The 20,121-nt window shown below is 43.2% G+C and overlaps 1 protein-coding gene across 6 annotated transcripts in view; it reads right to left on the bottom strand.

Moving 5' to 3' along the window:
• The window catches only part of LOC139239069 (WD repeat-containing protein 7), a 1,036,818-nt gene that overhangs the window by 906,905 nt on the left and 109,792 nt on the right, over positions 1-20,121 (bottom strand). For all 6 annotated transcript variants that reach the window (XM_070867593.1, XM_070867585.1, XM_070867609.1 and 3 more), the window contains exons 8-9: positions 11,269-11,388; positions 803-948 (exon numbers count right to left, since the gene is read on the bottom strand). In XM_070867593.1, coding sequence (XP_070723694.1) covers positions 803-948; positions 11,269-11,388 — 266 coding nt within the window. The remainder of the gene's footprint in view (positions 1-802; positions 949-11,268; positions 11,389-20,121) is intronic.

The following is a 20,121-nucleotide window of genomic DNA, read 5'->3' as shown; positions in this document are numbered from 1 at the left end:
CACAGACTCAGACAAAGAAAATCTAAACGTTGTATAGATTGAACCTCCCTTATCCAGAACCACCCCTCGTCCGGAACCATTCCCGGCCTCCGGGTGGCACATGCGCAGATCTCCGATATGAACAAATTGAACTCGCTGCCGACTCCCACAATCGCTGGCCTGACCCCGCGATCCCCCCTCCGTGATCTCTCTGCCACACTCTCAGCCCCAAGCCAGTCAGTCCCGATATCCCCTTGCTCAGTACCTGTACCATCCAATTTAACGTGACCACCCCTTGTCCAGAAAAATCCCTGATCGGGAAGAGGGCAGGTCCCGAGGGATCTGGATAAGGGAGGTTCAACCTGTACATAGAATTAGCAAAATACAGCAGGTAATTCAAGCTTTCAAAATTTAACTAATTTATTTTTTGTTGGAAAAAGAACTCAAATCAAGATGATGAAACACAATTTATCTTCATCTCATCACACTAATTCACACAGATATCACTAATCAGAATGTTAACATTTTCTGTTCTTGTGACAGGTAATACTCAGGAGCTAATTTGAATCATGCTCACTCACTTCCCGTCCCTCTCGGACTCCAGCTCTCTGTGTCACTAATTAGAATATTAACCTTTTCTAATTATCAGTATAATACAGGTGATAATCAGGTGGTAATTATAAGCATAAACATCAGGAAGATACATGTTAAAGTTTGGGTATCTTTACAAGATTTGGAAAGTGTAGGATGCGAAACAGCAATAAAAATTATCTTTAGCTATTAATCAACATTCAAAAAATACTTTCAAATTCAAGACAAATACCTAGAAGGTAGACGGTAAGTGAAGCTACTCCCATCTTCTGTCCAAATGACAACCTTGTCAGCATCTACAAATTCACCCCCAGTCCAACACTGGTCACTCTCACGGGATACTGAGCATAACAAAGAAAAATCCCCAGCATCAAACACCTGGAAGAGATAGGCAAGAAATTTGATGCTATATTTAGGATATATTAGTACTTATATAAGCGCAAATTCCATAATGTCTGGATGGATTAAAAGTTTAAAAAACTATTTACGGCAACTAATTTTGACTGAAACCTTGATAAAAATTATGAATTAAAAAGTGCCTGAAAGTCCGACTGTAAGACTGAATTGCAACAATTACTTTGTGGCATCTCGGTTTGCTTTATTAATCAATGTATTTATTTTAGAGTTTAAATAAAAATGTAACCAAGCTAAAACACAAATGTAGGCCGTGCAAAAATAGTAACTGGGTACAAGTAAAACATGTAATTAGCTTCTTCAATTTAATTTATGGCTAATTCCTCTTCAGAGCACGTTCATACAAATTCAATTGCTTAATGTCAAGAACTGATCTTTTCACCTTACTGAAACACAAGGATATATTGTTTTGCAACTATTCCCAGGTAGAGAAACCACGACTATGGGCTCAATTTCCCCCAATGCCATTTTATTGTGCACTGCCAGAGTTACGCTGGTTTTTCTCGGCCCCAACTACTCCAAAAATAAGTAGCAAGATTCCCCGTTCTATTTTTTGAAATTGGCGCCGCACAGCCTGTCCTGTAGCCTCCAGCGGGGGGGGGGGGGGCGGGGTGGAGTCAAATGTCTGCGCTGAAAAAACTATGCCGGCCCTTCTGCACATTGCAAAAAGTGATTCCTATGGGCGCGCATGCCCAGTACAGCTCCCGGTCTGCATTCGGCCATTTAAATCTCATTGGAAAAATCGGAGTTGTAATACAAGATGCAACGCAACGCAAGGACAAAGAATTTCTTGCAGGATGAAGTGGAGGCACGAGTTACTGTGATTGAGAGCTGATGGCACGAGCTGGACACCAGCAGAGGTCACATAAAAGTTCCACCAAAAGAAGTGAAGAAACGCTGGAACCAACTTGCACAAGATTGCTGTGCAATGGTGACCACCCAGAGGTCTACAGGCCAGCGCAAAAAGTGGCAGAACCTCAGTTAAGTAGTTAGTATAAGTAATATTTTCATTTATTCAATGGAATTGCAATTGTAAATGTGACCAGCTGTATATGTCCCACTCAGCAGAAAGACACCCTCTCTAAAAAGTTATGTTTTCATCTTTGCAGAGGAAGGTGGCACACAGCAAACGAGAAAGAATTCGAACAGGAGGAGGCCCGGCAAATCTGCACCCACTGACACCCTTGGAAGAGAGGGTCGCTGCTTTGATGGGTCCTGCCTGGAGAAAAGCAACCACAACTGCACAAGCTGGGCCCACACTCGAGGGAGAGGATAAGTCCTGCAAATTCCAGAGTCTGGCTTTGATAAATGTTAAGTACTGCGTGGGCTAGCCATGCTTCGGTTCATGGGGATGTCTCCGTCAGCTACGCTTCGGTTGATGCAATGTGCTATCATTCATCGTGGTCCTTCAAATCAGTCCGCTGCCTGTGCTGTGTGAGCCTACTCTTACCACCCTGCCCCCTCCTCTGCTGCTAACCATTTGTCTGTTCTGTTATATTTTTCAAAAGTTGAGGTCAACCCTGACGATGCAGAAGAAGATTCAGACATGGACGATGCAGAAGAAGATACAGACATGGACGAGCATGAAAAGGGGAACTTCTTCCAATCCCACCTTCCAGACCAAGAGCATGGGGGTAAGGGGAGGGGAGAGGCGGCGGTGATGGATGAAGCCCCCACTGTTGTACTCACTCTGGAGGTGCAGGTGCTGCCCATTGAGGTGCCAACCTCTTCCCTGAGTGGTTTAAGTGTTGGTGGAACAGTGTCCAACCGTCTGAGGCTACGGGTCCCAGTGGGATGCAAGCAAGGCACACCCAGGGCCCCACCGTCAGAGGATGCGGGTCCCAGTGAGATGCAGCGAGCCACACCCAGGGTGAGGAGGGGAAGGAGAGCTCAATAGTGCTCTCCTGAGGTGCAGGATCTAACAGATGTGGTTCAGATGATGACAATGAGTGCGGAGAGCATTGACCTTACCCAATTATTCCTCGACACGATCAGTGGGTGGGTGATTAGATATCGGGACTGTCGGGAGAAGTAACAACACTCTTACAAGAAATGGGAACACTGTCTGGGAACATGAGGGAGGGAATGTTTCAGTCAGCCGAAACAATGTCGGGTGCACATGAGGGAGGGAATGTCGCAGGTAGCTGATGCGCTGTCAGTGAACATGAGGGAGGGAATGTTTCAGGTAGGTCAAACACAGTCAGCGAACATGAGGGAGGGAATGCTGCATGTAGTTGACACACTGTTGCTCAACATGAGGGAGGGCATGTCACAGGTAGCTGAGACACTGTCGGTAAACATGAGGGAGGGAATGTTGCAGGTAGTTGACACACTGTCAGGGCACATGAGGGAATGTCGGAGTTAGCTGCTGCAATAAGGGAACACGCCCAGATCCCGCGCCCACTGACAGAATCAACTGCCACTCCCACTCCAATCCCCAGACCAGCCTCTGAAGAGGCCCAAGCCCTTCACATTACCTGCCACCCCCCCTCCCCCTCAAGAAGTGCGCATTACCCGAGATGTTCGAAAGAATAAGCTTGGTACCAACCCGAGAAATGCTGTGTCACCGCCTGCGGGCAGGGGTGGAGTCACCAAGACCAAGACCAAGCGCAGCGGGTGGTCTTAGAATAAGGTGGAGGAGAGATGGGTGCAGCCTCTTTTTGCTGCTGCTGTTATTATTATTGTTGTTACTGTTGTAACTATTCTCAAAGTAAATTTTTTTTTGTAAGTTATGTAAGTTTACAAGTTTACAAGTTTGTAAGTGATCTTTACTGAAAACTTTAAAGTTTGATATAAGAATATTTTTTATTAAGGTTCAGTTAAGTACAAACAAATGTTAAACTTGTGAATAAAATATATTTTACATCATACCTGAATCATTTACATTATTTGTTCCATTATTAACAACTTTTTGAAGTAAAGAAGAATAATTTGCATGATTTGTTCCATTAACACAACACACTACGGAACAGGTCCAAACAGTAAAGATGGGCCATGTGGAATAGTTGCTGCTGAGCCTTCAGGCAGCAAAGCGTTCATGGATGAGTTGCTGGCACAAGGCTCGAGCAATCGTTAAAGGGTCACGACGGCCCACCCTCCTCTGCCGTCGTGCTCCGGGTTCAGGTAGTTGCATGGCTTCCTCGCCCTCATCCTCCTCCTCGACATCTGCATCTTCCTCATCATTATCAGTCACTCTCACCTCAGGTGGGTCTTCTACTACCAGCTGCTGCTGCCTCGTGATGGATAAATTATGAAGCATGCAGCACACAACAGTGAACTGACCGACAATCTCAAGGGAGTATTGCAAGTAGCCTCCGGAATGGTCCAGGCATCGGAAATGTTGTTTCAAGATGCCAATGGTCCTCTCTATTACGCTGCATGTCGCAATGTTCGACATGTTGTATTCCCGTTCAGCTTCCGTCTGGGTTACGCGTAGGGGCGTCATGAGCCAGGTGGCGAGGCAGTCCCCTTTGCCTCCCAGAAGCGAGCTCTGCCCTTCTGGCTGCTGCTGAAAAGTGGCAGATATCACGCTTTTGCATAGGATGAATGCATCATGGGTGCTCCCAGGGTAACTTGCATCACCTAACATGATGCGATGCGTGTGGTCACACACGATCTGCGCATTAATGGAGTGAAAGCCTTTTCTGTTCTTGTACATCTCGGAATCGTCCAAAGGTGCTCGTAAGGTCATGTGGGTACAATCAATGCAGCCCTGTACCTTTGGGAAGCCAGAAATCCTGGAGAAGCCCACAGCCCTTTCACTCATTGCCTGGATGGTCATGGGGAACTTTATGTAGTCATTCCTCCAGGCATATAGTGCAGCAATCACCTGTCGAATGCAGATATGTGTTGCATGTTGAGAAATGTGCACACATCCTTAGTTGTAGCCTGGAACGATCCAGATGCATAGAATGAAAGTGCAGCTGTAACCTTCACTTCAACTGACAAAGCAGTCCTCCTGAAGCTTCTAGGTTGCAGATCTGCTTTTACTAACTCACAGATCTCAGTTACAACTTCTTTGCGGAAACGCAGCCTTCTGACACAGTCTGCATCACTCAAGTGCAAGTACGAACGTCTATCTCGTTATACCTGACGTGGGTACGGCCTCCTGCCCATCACCCTACATGCTTCAAGGTTCCTCATGTGATGATGTCAAATCAATTGTCTCCTCCGCAGCACCATCATGCAGAAGGCTTGCACAAGATATGGCATTGTCAGTATTGCCCCCATGACTGAATTCTGCCTTTGCAAGCAGCTCAAAACGGCAGGCAGGACAAGGTACTTTGTTCTCTCTCCCCAAGGCCGATGCCCTAGTATGGACCACACCCAGGTCTGAGCAGGCACAATGATCGGGAACCGCCCCGGCTTCATTTGATGCGTGTTGTTGGCTTCCACAGCCCCCCACCCCTCCCCCGCCCCGGGCTTCTTTTCAAGCCAAGCCCTGAGCGCCTGTGTCAGGAGGAAGGACCAATTCTGCTGGCTGACGCTCCGACCCTCGAGCCCGGATTGGAGACGTTCGGTGGTGGCGTGTCAGTTTTTTAAAAAATGAAAACTTAAAGAATTCCATTAAACTTCCATTTCCTGCATTTTAAGTTTTAAAAACTTAAGGTTGATTATGGATATTTGTGTGTTCTTGACTCCCTCCAAAACGTCACACAAAAACAGTAGCGTCTTTCTGCGCCAATTTTTTAATGTGCGCTGGCTTCTCTCAAGTGCCCAGAAGATTTTTTCGGAGTAATCACATACACCGTCCTCGGAGAAATTTAAATTGGCTAAACTTGCATAATTGTGAAAAATTAGCACAGACATTAGGTTACGCCCCCATGATGCAAAAAAAAAACTAACCTAAAAAAATCTTAACTAACTGAGTTATGCTGGCGCACAATGACTGGGGAAACGTGGATTTTTAAAATTTAGGTTAAAAAAAAGCGGCACAAGCTGAAAAAACGGCGCAAATCACTGGTGAAAATTGAGCCCAATATTTTGTACGTTAAGGCACGTCAGTTTAGCTTCCTGGCTAATGTGATCAATGCATTAAAAGAAATTTCAGAACTTTTCTTATCCACTGAATAACAAATCAGGATATTAAACCATCAAATTAACAAGGATAAAGCAAAACCAATGCTTTCACAAAAACAAATTTATCTCGAATTACAATAGTTTTAGAATATGCATTATTTGCCTCTAAGAAACTGAATACCTATTTCAACATGGTGACAACCAATTTTCTTCAGAGAAGAAATAAATTAACCATGTTTGTAAAATAATCTGTAATGCTGTAAACATGTTGGTAGTTTCACTCAAACTGCTGGATGATTTTCCATGAAGTAAAATTTGTCAATAATTCTGCTGCATTCATTGGCAATGTCCTAAAACCACTCATTCTTTCAGATCCAAATAATTAAATATGATTCTTTGTTAAACTATATAAAGTTCACTCTCCAACTGGATTTCACATGTGAACCAGCTACAGCACAGAATTCAAATAATTTATAAATATTAACAAATTTAATGCAGAGAAGTGATGCATTTTGGAAGAATGAGTAGAGTCAATATGAACTAAAGAGTACAATTTTGAAAGGGGTGCAGGAACAGAGAGACACGAGGGTGTACGTACACAATTTTTTGTAGGTGGTAGGACCAGTTGTAAGGCTGTTATAAAAGCATATGGAACCCTTGGCTTTATAAAGAGAGGCATAGAGTACAAAGGAAGTTATGTTAAACTTTTATATTACTCATTCGGCCTCAGCTGGAGTACTGTATCCAACACCACACTTTAGGAAGGATCTCAAGGCCTTGCAGGTGCAGAGGAAATTTACTGGAATGGGATCAGGGATAAGAATGAAAGAAAGAAAAACTTGTATTTACATAGCACCATTCACAACCTCAGGATGTCCAAAAGTGCTTTACAGCCAATTACGGCAATGATGAAAGATTAGAGAAGCTGGGATTGTTCTCGTTAGAGTAGAGAAGGTTAAGGGGAGATTTAATAGAGGTGTTAAAAATTGAGGTGTTTTGATGCAGTTATTATCAATCAAAAAGAGCGAAAAGAGAAAGCACAATCAAAAATAAGAATCTTTGAGAGGGTTTTGAAAGCACGGGAGGGTATGTGTTGAATAAGGGAGGCTTTGAGGGAAGAAGTGGGATGATGAGATTAGTAATGAGATAAGTGCATTTAAAATAAAGAGGGGATATACTAAATAAATCAGTCAAACTCAAAGAGGATAAAATCCCTTGTCCGGATGGATTGCATCCACGCATTTAGGAAAGAGATAGCAGAGGCATTACAACACATATTTAATTATTCGTTCAAAAAAGATGTAGTGCCAGAGGACTGGCAGATAGCTAACATAATACTTAAACTTAAGAAAAGGGATAGAACATGTCCAGGGAATTATAGATCAGTTTCCTAACGGTGGTAGGAAAAATGGAATCCCTACTAAATAAATAGAACATTTAGAAACTAAAAATATAATAATGAATAATCAGCATGGATTTCAAAAGGGAAAGTCTTGCAAGACCAACCTTATTGAATTTTTTGAAGAGGTAACAGAGAATAGGCAATGGTAATGCAGTCAATGTAATTTATCTAGATTTTCAAAAGGCCTTTGATAAGGTACCCCACAATAGACTGATGAAAAGGGTCAGAGAATGCGGAGTCAGGGGTCAAGTAGTAGAATGGATAACTAGTTGGCGTCAAGGCAGAAAGCAGAGAGTTGGGGTTAAAAAGTAGCTATTCACAGTGGCAGAGGTGGGTAGTGGTGCTCCACAAGGTTCACTGCTGGGACCACTGTTGTTCACAATTCATATTAACGATTTAGACTTTAAAATCAAAAGCACAATTTCTAAATTGGCAGATGACACCAAATTGGGCGGGTTAAGTCAATACTGAGGAGGGCGGCAACAAATTACATGAGGACATTAATAAATTTGCAGAATGTGCATATAATTGGCAAATGAAGTTCTACACAGATAAATGTGAGGCAATACATTTTGGTAGGAAGAATAGGGAGATCACTTATCACTTGGAGGGTGTGAATCTAGGTGGGGTAGAGGAACAAAGGGATCTCGGAATACAAATACACAAATCATTAAAAGCTGCGACATAGATTAGCAAGGCTAAAAAAAAGCAAACCAAGCACTAGGGTTTAGTTGTAGAGGTATAGCATTGAAAAGTAGAGAAGTTATGCTAAACCTGTATCGAACCTTGGTTAGACCACAGTTAAAGAGCACTGCGCACAGTTCCGGTTGCCATATTATAAAAAGGATATAGAGGCACTGGAGAGGGTGCAGAGAAGATTTACAGGATGATACCAGAAATGCGAGTGTATACATATCAGGAAAGGATGAACAGACTGGTCTCTTTTCTCTTGAAAAAAGGCTGAGGGCTGACCTAATAGAGGACTTTAAAATTATGAAAGGTTTTGATAGAGTGGATAGAGAGAATGTTTCCACTTGTGGGGAAGAGCATAACTAGAGGCCATCAATATAAGATAGTCAACAAAAAATCCAATGGGGAATTCAGAAGAAATTTCTTTGCCCAAAGAGTGGTGAGAATGTGGAACTTGCTTCCACAGAGAGTGGTTGAAGCGAATAGTAGAGATGCATTTAAGGGGAGGCAAGACAAGCATATGAGGGAGAAGGGAATACAGGGTTATGCTAATATATTTAGATTAGGAAAGTCAGGAGGAGGCTCAGGTGGAACAGAAATACCGGCATGGACTGGCTGGGCCGAATGGCCTGTTTTTGAGCCATATATCCTATGTAATATGTTATCCTATGTAAGTTTCAGAACTAAGGTTGAAGAAGTAGTTGCGAATGGTGGAAGGATTGAGGGGTAGTGCAGTGTTAGGAAAATGTCTGTAGGAAGTTGTTTGGTTAGGACTAAAGGCTGACAAGTCCCCTGGACGTGATGGCTTACATCCAAGGGTCTTAAAAGTGGCTGCGATGATAGTGGATGCATTGGTTGCGATCTACCAAAATTCCCTGGATTCTGGGACGGTCCCAGCAGATTAGAAAACCACAAATGTAATGACCCTATTTAAAAAAGGAGGCAGACAAAAAGCAGGAAACTATAGACCAGTTAACCTAACAGCTGTCAAAGGGAAAATGCTGGAGTCCATTATTAAGCAAGCAGTACCGGGACATTTGTAAAAGCATAATTCAATTAAGCAGAGTCACCATGGTTTTATGAAAGGGAAATCATGTTTGACAAATTTGCTGGATTTCTTTGAGGATGTAACGAGCAGGGTGGATAAGGGAAAACCAGTGGATGTGGTGTATTTGCATTTCCAGAAGGCATTCGATAAGGTGTCATGTAAAAGGTTACTGCACAAGATAAAAGTTCACAGGGTTGAGGGTAATATATTGGCATAGATAGAGGATTGGCTAACTAACAGAAAACAGAGAATCAGGATAAATGGGTCATATTCTGGTTGGGAAACAGTAACTAGTGGGGTTCCGCAAGGATCAGTACTGGGGCCTCAACTATTTACAATCTATATTAATGACTTGCTTGAAGGGACCGAGTGTAACGTAGTCAAGTTTGCTGATGATACAAATATGGATGGGAAAGCAAATTGTGAGGGAACAAAAAATCTGGAAAGGGATATAGACAGGCTAAGTGAGTAGGCAAAAATTTGGCAGATGGAGTATAATGTGGGAAAATGTGAGGTTATTCACTATGGCAGAAAAAATAGAAAAGCAAATTATAATTTAATTGGAGAAAAATTGCAGAGTGCTGCATTACAGAGGGACCTGGGGTCCTTGTGCATGAAACACAAAAGGTACAGCAAGAAATCAGAAAGGCAAATGGAATGTTGGCTTTATTGGAAGGGGGACAGAGTATAAAAGCAGAGAAGTCCTGCTACAACTGTAAAGGATAGTGGTGAGGCCACATCTGGAGTACTGCGTACAGCTTTGGTCTCCATATTTAAGGAAGGAGTTACTTGCATTGGAGGCTGTTCAGAGAAGGCTGGTTGATTCTGGAGATGAGGAGATTGACTTATGAAGATAGGTTGAGCTTATACTCATTGGAGTTTAGAAGAATGAGAGGTGATCTCATCAAAACATATAAGATAATGAGGGGGCTTGACAAGGTGGGTGCAGAGAGGATATTTCCATTCATAGGGGAAACTAAAACTAGGGGACATAGTCTCAGAATAAGGACCCGCCCATTTAAAACTGAGATGAGGAGGAATTTCTTCTTTCAGAGGGTTGTAAATCTATGGAATTCTCTGCCCCAGAGAGCTGTGGAGCTGGGTCTTTGAATATATTTAAGGCGGCGATAGACAGATTTTTTGAATAAGGGAATAAAGGGTTATGGGGAGCGGGCAGGGGAGTGGAGCTGAGTCCATGATCAGATCAGCCATGATCTTATTAAATGGCAGAGCAGGCTCGAGGGTCCAAGTGCCCTACCCCTGCTCTTATGTTCTTATGTTCTTATGTTCTTATGTTCTTATGTTCTTATGTTCTTATGTTCTTATGTTCTTATGTTCTTATGTTCTTATGTTCTTATGTTTTTATGTTTTTATGTTCTTATGATGGAGTGAAGGCATAGGGCAATTTAAAGACAATGGCAAAGATCAAAAGGTCAATAGTCCAGAGCAATATGTACAATGTGACAAGTAGAAATCGAAACACAAGAGAAGAGTGCCATAGAGGTAGACAATAGAAGAAAAGCGCTTGGAGGGAATGGTATCATTTGTAACATGAACCATCACCATCTCAGTGGTTGGGGCAACTCGAATAGGGGGAATTGGAAGTCTAATTGCCAGTCAACCATGCATTCCAGAACTTAAGAAAGAACGGGAAGGTTGAAGATGGGTGAGAGTATGGCGGGTTGAGAGGAGGTTTGGAATGGGATGTGGGATAATGGCAGCAGGTTCGAAGGACATAGGGAATAGGGAAAGCTTGATTATATCAATTATAGAAAGAGGCTGCTTTGTCAGCACAGGGAGAAGTATCAGAGCAGGATTTCCAGCAATAGCCTGCAAAATCTCCCTCTTTTATTAGTATAAAATGCATACACCTGCATGGAGTGAATGTCATCAGATCGAGGAACAAAACATTAAAATGTGCACAGCTTTTCTAATGTGAGTGAGAATTGTCTGTGAGAAAAAACATAAAATTATAGTTTATTTCTGGAAAAAAATTTGGCAACTGATTATTGCACAATTTTAAAAATAAACTTGGATACAAGTTTACTCAGCTTTACATTTAAAAGTTTGATCTTAAAATTTTTGATTCACAAAACCATAAATGGGTACACTACAAAAATCTTACCCTCCAATATTTGGAGCAAACCACCAACAGGGACTGCTGTGTATATGTGCAAAATGAAATGCTTTGACAGTTCATACAGTAAATGGGTTTGGATTCCTCTTCAAATATTGGCTCAGTATCCTATAAGTTAAAAGAAAGTAGAAAAAGCATTTTTGTATTTGTTACAGCTCTGACATGAACTTAGAGGAAGTAATGCACTGCACATTAATTATAAACGTATCTAAGAAAAAAGGGACAATGATCAATCATCCACGCTAACCAGAATAAGATGAAAACTCACACATCTAATCTTAAATAACTGAGAAAACCTGAATATGCACAATACATTTCTCATGTATTGGCCCAGAATCTGCGGTCGGGGGCTGCCCGCTGGCAGATGCCTCTGACCGCAAAGATTTTGACGAAAATACCTGGTGGTCCCGGAGGTTCGAAGACTTGTGTTCCTGGGCCTTTATGCGAAAGCCTGCATAGAGGTCCATGTATCCCAGGAGCACATGGGCTTCGTACGTATCCCTGGGATCACGTGGGCCGGCCCAACCGATCAGAGTTGGTGGTTCCACAGAACCACCATAAGTATGAATGGGAATAACCCCCAAAAAACACAAACACTGAAATAAATTTTAAAAACACATATTTCAAATTAGTCAAAATTGGAATTTAATTATTTAAAACAAAAATGTAATTTTTGAAAAATAAATGTACATATTTTAAAGGGTCTAAAAATAAACTTACCTTATTTAACAGGATTTTAAATGTTTAAATTATTTTTTTAAATTGTGATTTTCTGTACTTCAAAAGTATTACACTGATAAAAGCATACCTTACGTCTGCTTTTATCAGTTCTAAGAATTTCATTTGCTTGGCAGGAGTATGGCAAAACTCTCCACCCGCGGAGACCCTTCACCTTCGCACGCATGTGATCTTTCAAGAGGCTTCGCATGCTTGAACCCGGAACTTGCGGGGCCCCTATGGGCGTGTGCACACCTCTTACGCACCTGTAAGGGCCGTGAATTCAGGCCCAATAATAGAACTGGAAAAAGTAAGCATATAAGAAAACTGATCAGTGCCTAATTCTAGTATATGATCTCTCAGGATGACACCACTAAAAGAGCACCAAAGCCAATATTCCCAAGAAGTCTGAACTATACCTACCTAAGGAATTCAACTGAGCAGCTATGACAGGTACTCATGGAGATCAAACCTTGCTGTGCCGATCTTGCCTCAGCTGAATGCATATTAAATGTTTTTAAGTATAAGCTCCAAGACCAATTAAAAAAGTTACTTTGAAAAAAAACCTGTTTATTCAACATACTAAACACATTGGGATCATGTCATCTTCTGACGATGTTATTGGCCAACTCAGTACATGTTGCTTTCGAGTGAAATGATTGGTCGATGGGAATCACAAAATTCATATTTTCATTATTCTTCCACTTATGATAGAGGTCTGGGGGAATCAAGGAGGAGTATTGGGAGCATAAGAACATAAGTAGGAGCAGGAGTAGACCATTTGGCCCTTCAGCCTGCTCCGCCATTCAATAAGATCACGGCTGATCTGATCCTGACCTCAAATCCACTTCCCACCTGCTCCGCATAACCCACGACTCCCTTATCATTCAAAAATCTGTCTATCTCCACCTTAAATATATTCAAAGGCTCTCTGGGGCAGAGAATTCCAAAGATTCACAACCACTGAGAGAATAAATTCCTCCTCATTTCTGTTTCAAATGGGAGACCCCTTATTCTGAAACTATGCCCCCCCCCTAGTTCTAGATCCCCCCCATGAGGGGAAACATCGTCTCTGCATCTACCCGGTCAAGCCCCCTCAGAATCTTATACGAAGATCAAGGGGAGATTTGACAGAGGTGTTCAAAATCATGAGTGGTCTAGACAGAGTAGATAGAGAGACCTGTTCCCATTGGCGGAAGGATCGAGAACCAGAGAACACAGATTTAAGGTGATTAGCAGAAGATCTAAAGTCAACATGAGGAAAAGCTTTTTTACGCAACAATTATGACTTGGAATGCACTGCCTGAAAGGGTGGTGGAAGCAGATTCGATCGTGGCTTTCAAAAGGGAATTAGATAAGTACCTGAAGAAAAAAAATTGCATGGCTGCGGAGAAAGGCCAGGGGAGTGGGACTAACTGAAGTGCTCTTGCAGAGAGCCAGCACGACGGGCCGAATGGCCTCCTTCTGTGCTGTAATCATTCCATGATTCTATGAACAACCTGAATTGTTAGGCCCCGATATTGGTGGCCTTACCGCCCACTGCTGCCGGTCTCCCCTCTTTGCCATTTTCCACTTGGGCTGGAGCGGCGTACTGCTGGGAACTGCCTGCTAACGTCCGATGGCGGCCAAGTAAAGTAAGTGGCCTCCCGCCCGCCGGCCGAGCTGCCAGATTGGTGCGGGCTGGAGTTGGCGCCAGCAGTGGGAAGGGCCGCTGTGTGGAGGCTGTTCTAACCCCGACGGTAATTACAAAGAACGGAAAAATAGATTGGTGAACATATTTTTTTAAAAACATTTACACCAACTTACCTGGATGGGGTTCCCTGAAGGTATTGCAGTGTTCTTTTTTTTGCTGATTTTTATTTGCAGGTCTTCAATCCTCCCTGGCCTGACTCCATCTCGGCGGCACTTGGGCGGCAAGCGTATTTGTCACCGAGATTGAGAGCTCCCGTCCACTGCCGCCCAGAATGACGGCATAAGCCATTGTTTGGCTGCCGGGCTGTACTGCCACCTCTTTTAGAGGAATTTTCCAGGCAAAGTACCGCCTGGTCTCTCAGCAGCCATCAGCGGTCTGTTGGGCAGCACTTGGGCGGGCCTTGGCTTCGACCGAGTTCGAGCCCTTAGACTTTTAGGGCAGGGCCTTACTTTGCACTCCTTACTTTATACCAAAACTGCTAGAACTGCTTTGTCACCCCAGAGTCGATTTCTCCAATATTCTCCTTGCCAGCCTCCCATTCACCGAACTCTATAAACTCTAACTCGTTTAAAACTCAACTGTTTGTATTCTATTCTACATTAAGTCTGCTCAACCATCATTCTGTCTTCAATGACACAATAATGAGTGCACTGAATTTGAATACACATTATAATCTTCAAATATTTCCAACCTTTGTCCCACCCGACCTGTGCAACCTCCTCTACCTTATATGTTCTCTCCAACACCCTTAGGTTCCCCAATTTTGTCAGCTTCGTTCAGTGTTGCAGCACTCTAGTCTAAGTTCAAAGGTTGTGGGTTCAAACCATGCTCCAGGACTTCAGCATATCATCCAGGTTAATACTTCAGTGTAGTACTGAGGGAATGCTACATTGTCAGAAGTGTCATCTTTCAGATGAGATATTAAATGTGCTCCATCTGCTTGTTCAGTTGAATATAAAAGATCCCATGCACTATGCGAGAAAGAGCAGAACGTTCTCCCCGTGTTCTGGCCAACATTCCTCTCTCAACCAACACTACCAAAACTGGCAATTCTACTCAGTGGGACCTTGGCTGCTGCTCCTTACTGGAATATACTGTGGATGTGCAAAGTACTATAAAAATGCTTATGACACAGCTAGATCCCGATCAGAGCTATCTACTCCAGTCACATTTTCCTGCTCTTTCCTAGGGGAAGAGTGACCATAATATGGTGGAATTCTGCATTAGGATGGAGAATGAAACAGTAAATTCAGAGACCATGGTCCAGAATTTAAAGAAGGGTAACTTTGAAGGTATGAGGCATGAATTGGCTAAGATAGATTGGCTAATGATACTTAAGGGGTTGACTGTGGATGGGCAATGGCAGACATTTAGAGACCGCATGGATGAATTACAACAATTGTACATTACTGCCTGGTGTAAAAATAAAAAAGGGAAGGTGGCTCAACCGTGGCTATCAAGGGAAATCAGGGATAGTATTAAAGCCAAGGAAGTGGCATACAAATTGGCCAGAAATAGCAGCGATCCCAGGGACTGGGAGAAATTTAGAACTCAGCAGAGGAGGACAAAGGGTTTGATTAGGGCAGGGAAAATGGAGTACGAGAAGAAGCTTGCAGGGAACATTAAGGCGGATTGCAAAAGTTTCTATAGGTATGTAAAGAGAAAAATGTTAGTAAAGACAAACGTAGGTCCCCTGCAGTCAGAATCAGGGGAAGTCATAACAGGGAACAAAGAAATGGCAGACCAATTGAACAAGTACTTTGGTTCGGTATTCACTAAGGAGGACACAAACAACCTTCCGGATATAAAAGGGGTCAGAGGGTCTAGTAAGGAGGGGGAACTGAGGGAAATCTTTATTAGTCGGGAAATTGTGTTGGGGAAATTGATGGGATTGAAGGCCGATAAATCCCCAGGGCCTGATGGACTGCATCCCAGAGTACTTAAGGAGGTGGCCTTGGAAATAGCGGATGCATTGACAGTCATTTTCCAACATTCCATTGACTCTGGATCAGTTCCTATGGAGTGGAGGGTAGCCAATGTAACCCCACTTTTTAAAAAAGGAGGGAGAGAGAAAACAGGGAATTATAGACCGGTCAGCCTGACCTCATTAGTGGGTAAAATGATGGAATCAATTATTAAGGATGTCATAGCAGTGCATCTGGAAAATGGTGACATGATAGGTCCAAGTCAGCATGGATTTGTGAAAGGGAAATCATGCTTGACAAATCTTCTGGAATTTTTTGAGGATGTTTCCAGTAAAGTGGACAAAGGAGAACCAGTTGATGTGGTATATTTGGACTTTCAGAAGGCTTTCGACAAGGTCCCATACAAGAGATTAATGTGCAAAGTTAAAGCACATGGGATTGGGGGTAGTGTGCTGACGTGGATTGAGAACTGGTTGTCAGACAGGAAGCAAAGAGTAGGAGTAAACGGGTACTTTTCAGAATGGCAGGCAGTGACTAGTGGGATGCCGCAAGGTTCTGTGCTGGGGCCCCAGCTGTTTACATTGTACATTAATGATTTAGACGAGGGGATTAAATGCAGTATCTCCAAATTTGCGGATGACACTAAGTTGGGTGGCAGTGTGAGCTGCGAGGAGGATGCTATTAGGCTGCAGAGTGACCTGGATAGGTTAGGTGAGTGGGCAAATGCATGGCAAATGAAGTATAATGTGGATAAATGTGAGGTTATCCACTTTGGTGGTAAAAACAGAGAGACAGACTATTATCTGAATGGTGACAGATTAGGAAAAGGGAAGGTGCAACGAGACCTGGGTGTCATGGTACATCAGTCATTGAAGGTTAGCATGCAGGTACAGCAGGCGGTTAAGAAAGCAAATGGCATGTTGGCCTTCATAGTGAGGGGATTTGAATACAGGGGCAGGGAGGTGTTGCTACAGTTGTACAGGGCCTTGGTGAGGCCACACCTGGAGTATTGTGTACAGTTTTGGTCTCCTAACTTGAGGAAGGACATTCTTGCTATTGAGGGAGTGCAGCGAAGATTCACCAGACTGATTCCCGGGATGGCGGGACTGACCTATCAAGAAAGACTGGATCAACTGGGCTTGTATTCACTGGAGTTCAGAAGAATGAGAGGGGACCTCATGGAAACGTTTAAAATTCTGACGGGTTTAGACAGGTTAGATGCAGGAAGAATGTTCCCAATGTTGGGGAAGTCCAGAACCAGGGGTCACAGGCTGAGGATAAGGGGTAAGCCATTTAGGACCAAGATGAGGAGAAATTTCTTCACCCAGAGAGTGGTGAACCTGTGGAATTCTCTACCACAGAAAGTAGTTGAGGCCAATTCACTAAATATATTCAAAAGGGAGTTAGATGAAGTCCTTACTACTCGGGGGATCAAGGGTTATGGCGAGAAAGCAGGAAGGGGTACTGAAGTTTCATGTTCAGCCATGAACTCATTGAATGGCGGTGCAGGCTAGAAGGGCTGAATGGCCTGCTCCTGCATCTATTTTCTATGTTTCTTTGTTTCATATCGTTTAATATTTTCCTTCAGGATATATCTTCATTTAGAAAGACACTGATTAATCAAGGACAGTCTGCATAGATTTGTTAAGGGAAGGTCATGTCTGACTAACTTGATTGAATTTTATGAGGCGGTAACAAGGAGGGCCGATGAGGGTAGTGTGTTTTATGTAGTGTATATGGATTTTAGCAAAGCTTCTGATCAGGCAAACTGGTCATGAAAGTAAAAGCCCATGGGATCCAGGGCAAAGTGGCAAGTTGGATCCAAAATTGGCTGAGAAGCAGGAAGCAAAAGGTAATGGTTGATGGATGTTTGTGTGACTGGAAGGCTGTTTCCAGTGGGGTTCCGCAGGGTTCAGTACTGGGTCCCTTGCTTTTTGTGATATATATCAATGATTTAGACTTGAATGCAGGGAGTTTGATTAAGAAGTTTGCAGATAATACTAAAATCAGTTGTGTGGTTGATAAAGAAGAGAAGAAAGCTGTAGACTGCAGGAAGATATCAATGAATTGTTAGGTGGGCAGAACAGTGGCAAATGGAATTCAAGCCAGAGAAGTGTGAGGTACTGCATTTGGGGAGGGCTAACAAGGCAAGGGAATACACATTAAATGGTCGGACACTGAGAAGTGTAGAGGAACAAAGGGACCTTGGAGTACATGTTCACAGATCCCTGAAAGTAGCAGGTCAGGTAGATAAGGTAGTTAAGAAGGCATACGGAATGCTTGCCTTTATTAGCAGAGACAGAATACAAGAGCAGGGAGGTTATGCTTGGACTGTATAAAACACTAGTTAGGCCATAGCTGGAGTACTGCGTGCAGTTCTGGTCACATTACAGGAAAAATGTGATTGCACTGGAGAGGGTACAGAGGAGATTTGAGGATGTCGCCTGGACTGGAGAATTTTAGCAATTAGGAAAAATTGGATAGGCTGGGTTTGTTTTCTTTGGAACAGAGGAAGCTGAGGGGAGACCTTATTGAAGTGTATAAAATTATGAGGGGCCGAGATAGAGTGAATAGGAAGGCCTATTTCCTTTGGCAGAGGGGTCAACAACCAGGGAGCATAGATTTAAAGTAATTAGTAGGAGGTTTAGAAGAGATTTGAGGGGAAAATTCTTCACCCAGAGGGTGGTGGGGGTCTGGAACTCATTGCCTGAAAAGGTGGTAGAAGCAGAAACCCTCACCACATTTAAAAAGTACTTGGATGTGCACTTCAAGTGCTGTAACCTACAAGGCTACGGACCAAGAGTTGGAAAGTGGGATTAGGCTGGATGGCTCTTGGATGGCCGACGCGGCCATGACGGGCCTAAATGGCCTCCTTCCGTGCTGTAAATTTCTATCACTCTATGATTGCTATGATTCTTCAAGTGTTTATCTAATATAGTCTTAAATATTGGCTTCAATTGTCACTTATGGCAATGCATTCCATATTCTAATAACCTATGTTTGAAAGAATAATAATCTGACCTTAACCTCTCTTGTTCGGCTTCTGGCACTAATTCTAAATGTGCGCCCTCTTGCTATTGATTAACCAACCACTGGAAACAATTTTTCACCATTTACTATTTCAAACTTTGGGTAATTTTAAACACTTCTACTTGAGCTCCATTTAATCTTCTCTACTGCAGTGAATACAGTACTAGCTTTTCAAATCTATCAGAATTACTCATACTCTCGGTATCATTCTCGTAAATCTGTATCATAGCAACAAGCAGTATAAAAAGATTGCTCAGCTCCCTCTGGCTCTTTTGAAAGTATCTTAAATCTGTGTCCTCTGGTTACCGACCCACCTTCAGTGGAAGCAGTTTCTCCTTATTTACTTCATCACAATGGTTCTCAAACTCTTGTGATTGAAGGAGCCCTTTACAAATGGATCCCCATCTAAATTGTAATTCTATAAAGTCCTTGCGCATTTCTGAATATAAAGTTCATCAGTGTCCTGTTAAAGGGACTTGCGTGACATTTTGTCACGGCTGTCCGATTATAGTAACATTGATATGATTGGTTTTGTGAAAACTCTTATCTTGCCATCAGCTGAAAAGTAACCCTACAAGTTCAGCAACATGCCTGTTGAATACTCCATCGCACGACACCCCCCTGCTCTTCCTTGAGTAGGGTTAGTTTCGGTGGCTCTTGTTGAGATCACAGGCACCGTTTCAGGTGTAACACTCTACCACCCGCCTACTCACTGCACAGCTGCTGAGGTTTTCAGGGTTTTTTTCCTCCCCCTCTGTTATTTACCGACCTGTCTGTGCTGGAATATCGCTGACATAACGCCTGGTGTGTGGCATTTCTCCCACAGCACACTGCCAGTAACTTCACTCCGAGTCCAGTCACAGCCCCAGCTGCCGTACTCAGTGAACGAAAATCGGCTTGATCGTCATTCCAGGCCCTTGGACAAGGCTGATGTGACGGTTCCTTCTTACCGTGCCCTAGCCTTGCAAATCCATTTTCAGTGTCTCTGGGACCTCTCGTCTCCTCTCACGAGATTCTTAGTCAATTCGAGGCCCCGCTAATTCGGTTAAGTGTTCGTTTTCAGAGCTGCCTCAGCCCCAGTGCCTGCCCAACGATCGCTGACCAGTGTCTCGCTGTGCGAGTGCACCAGGCCCTCTGACATCAAACTCCCTGGTGCGCGAGCTCTCAGCTGCGCTGTTCGAGCCGATGAAGAAAGTCAAAATAATGGCCAACAGCACGTGTCCGAGCCATGCCATCGTAGCAACCGGTCCCATTCACATTATTTCACAGACCCCCTGGTAAGTCTCTACAGCCTCCAGATTGAGAACCACAGCTCTATCAAAAATCCTCATAAATGTTTAACATGTATATTAAATCTCCCCTCAACCTTCTCGACTCGAAGGAGAACAATCCTAGCTTCTCTGTCTCGCCACATAACTGATGTTCCTCATCCCTGGTATCATTCTGATTCTTGAAGAAATATATTAAGATCAGATC

This window comes from Pristiophorus japonicus, chromosome 2 (assembly GCF_044704955.1).
Source record: "Pristiophorus japonicus isolate sPriJap1 chromosome 2, sPriJap1.hap1, whole genome shotgun sequence".
Classification (NCBI taxonomy): domain Eukaryota; kingdom Metazoa; phylum Chordata; class Chondrichthyes; family Pristiophoridae; genus Pristiophorus; species Pristiophorus japonicus.
Note: the sequence above shows the minus strand (reverse complement) of the source record. Positions and strands in the feature narration are given on the sequence as shown.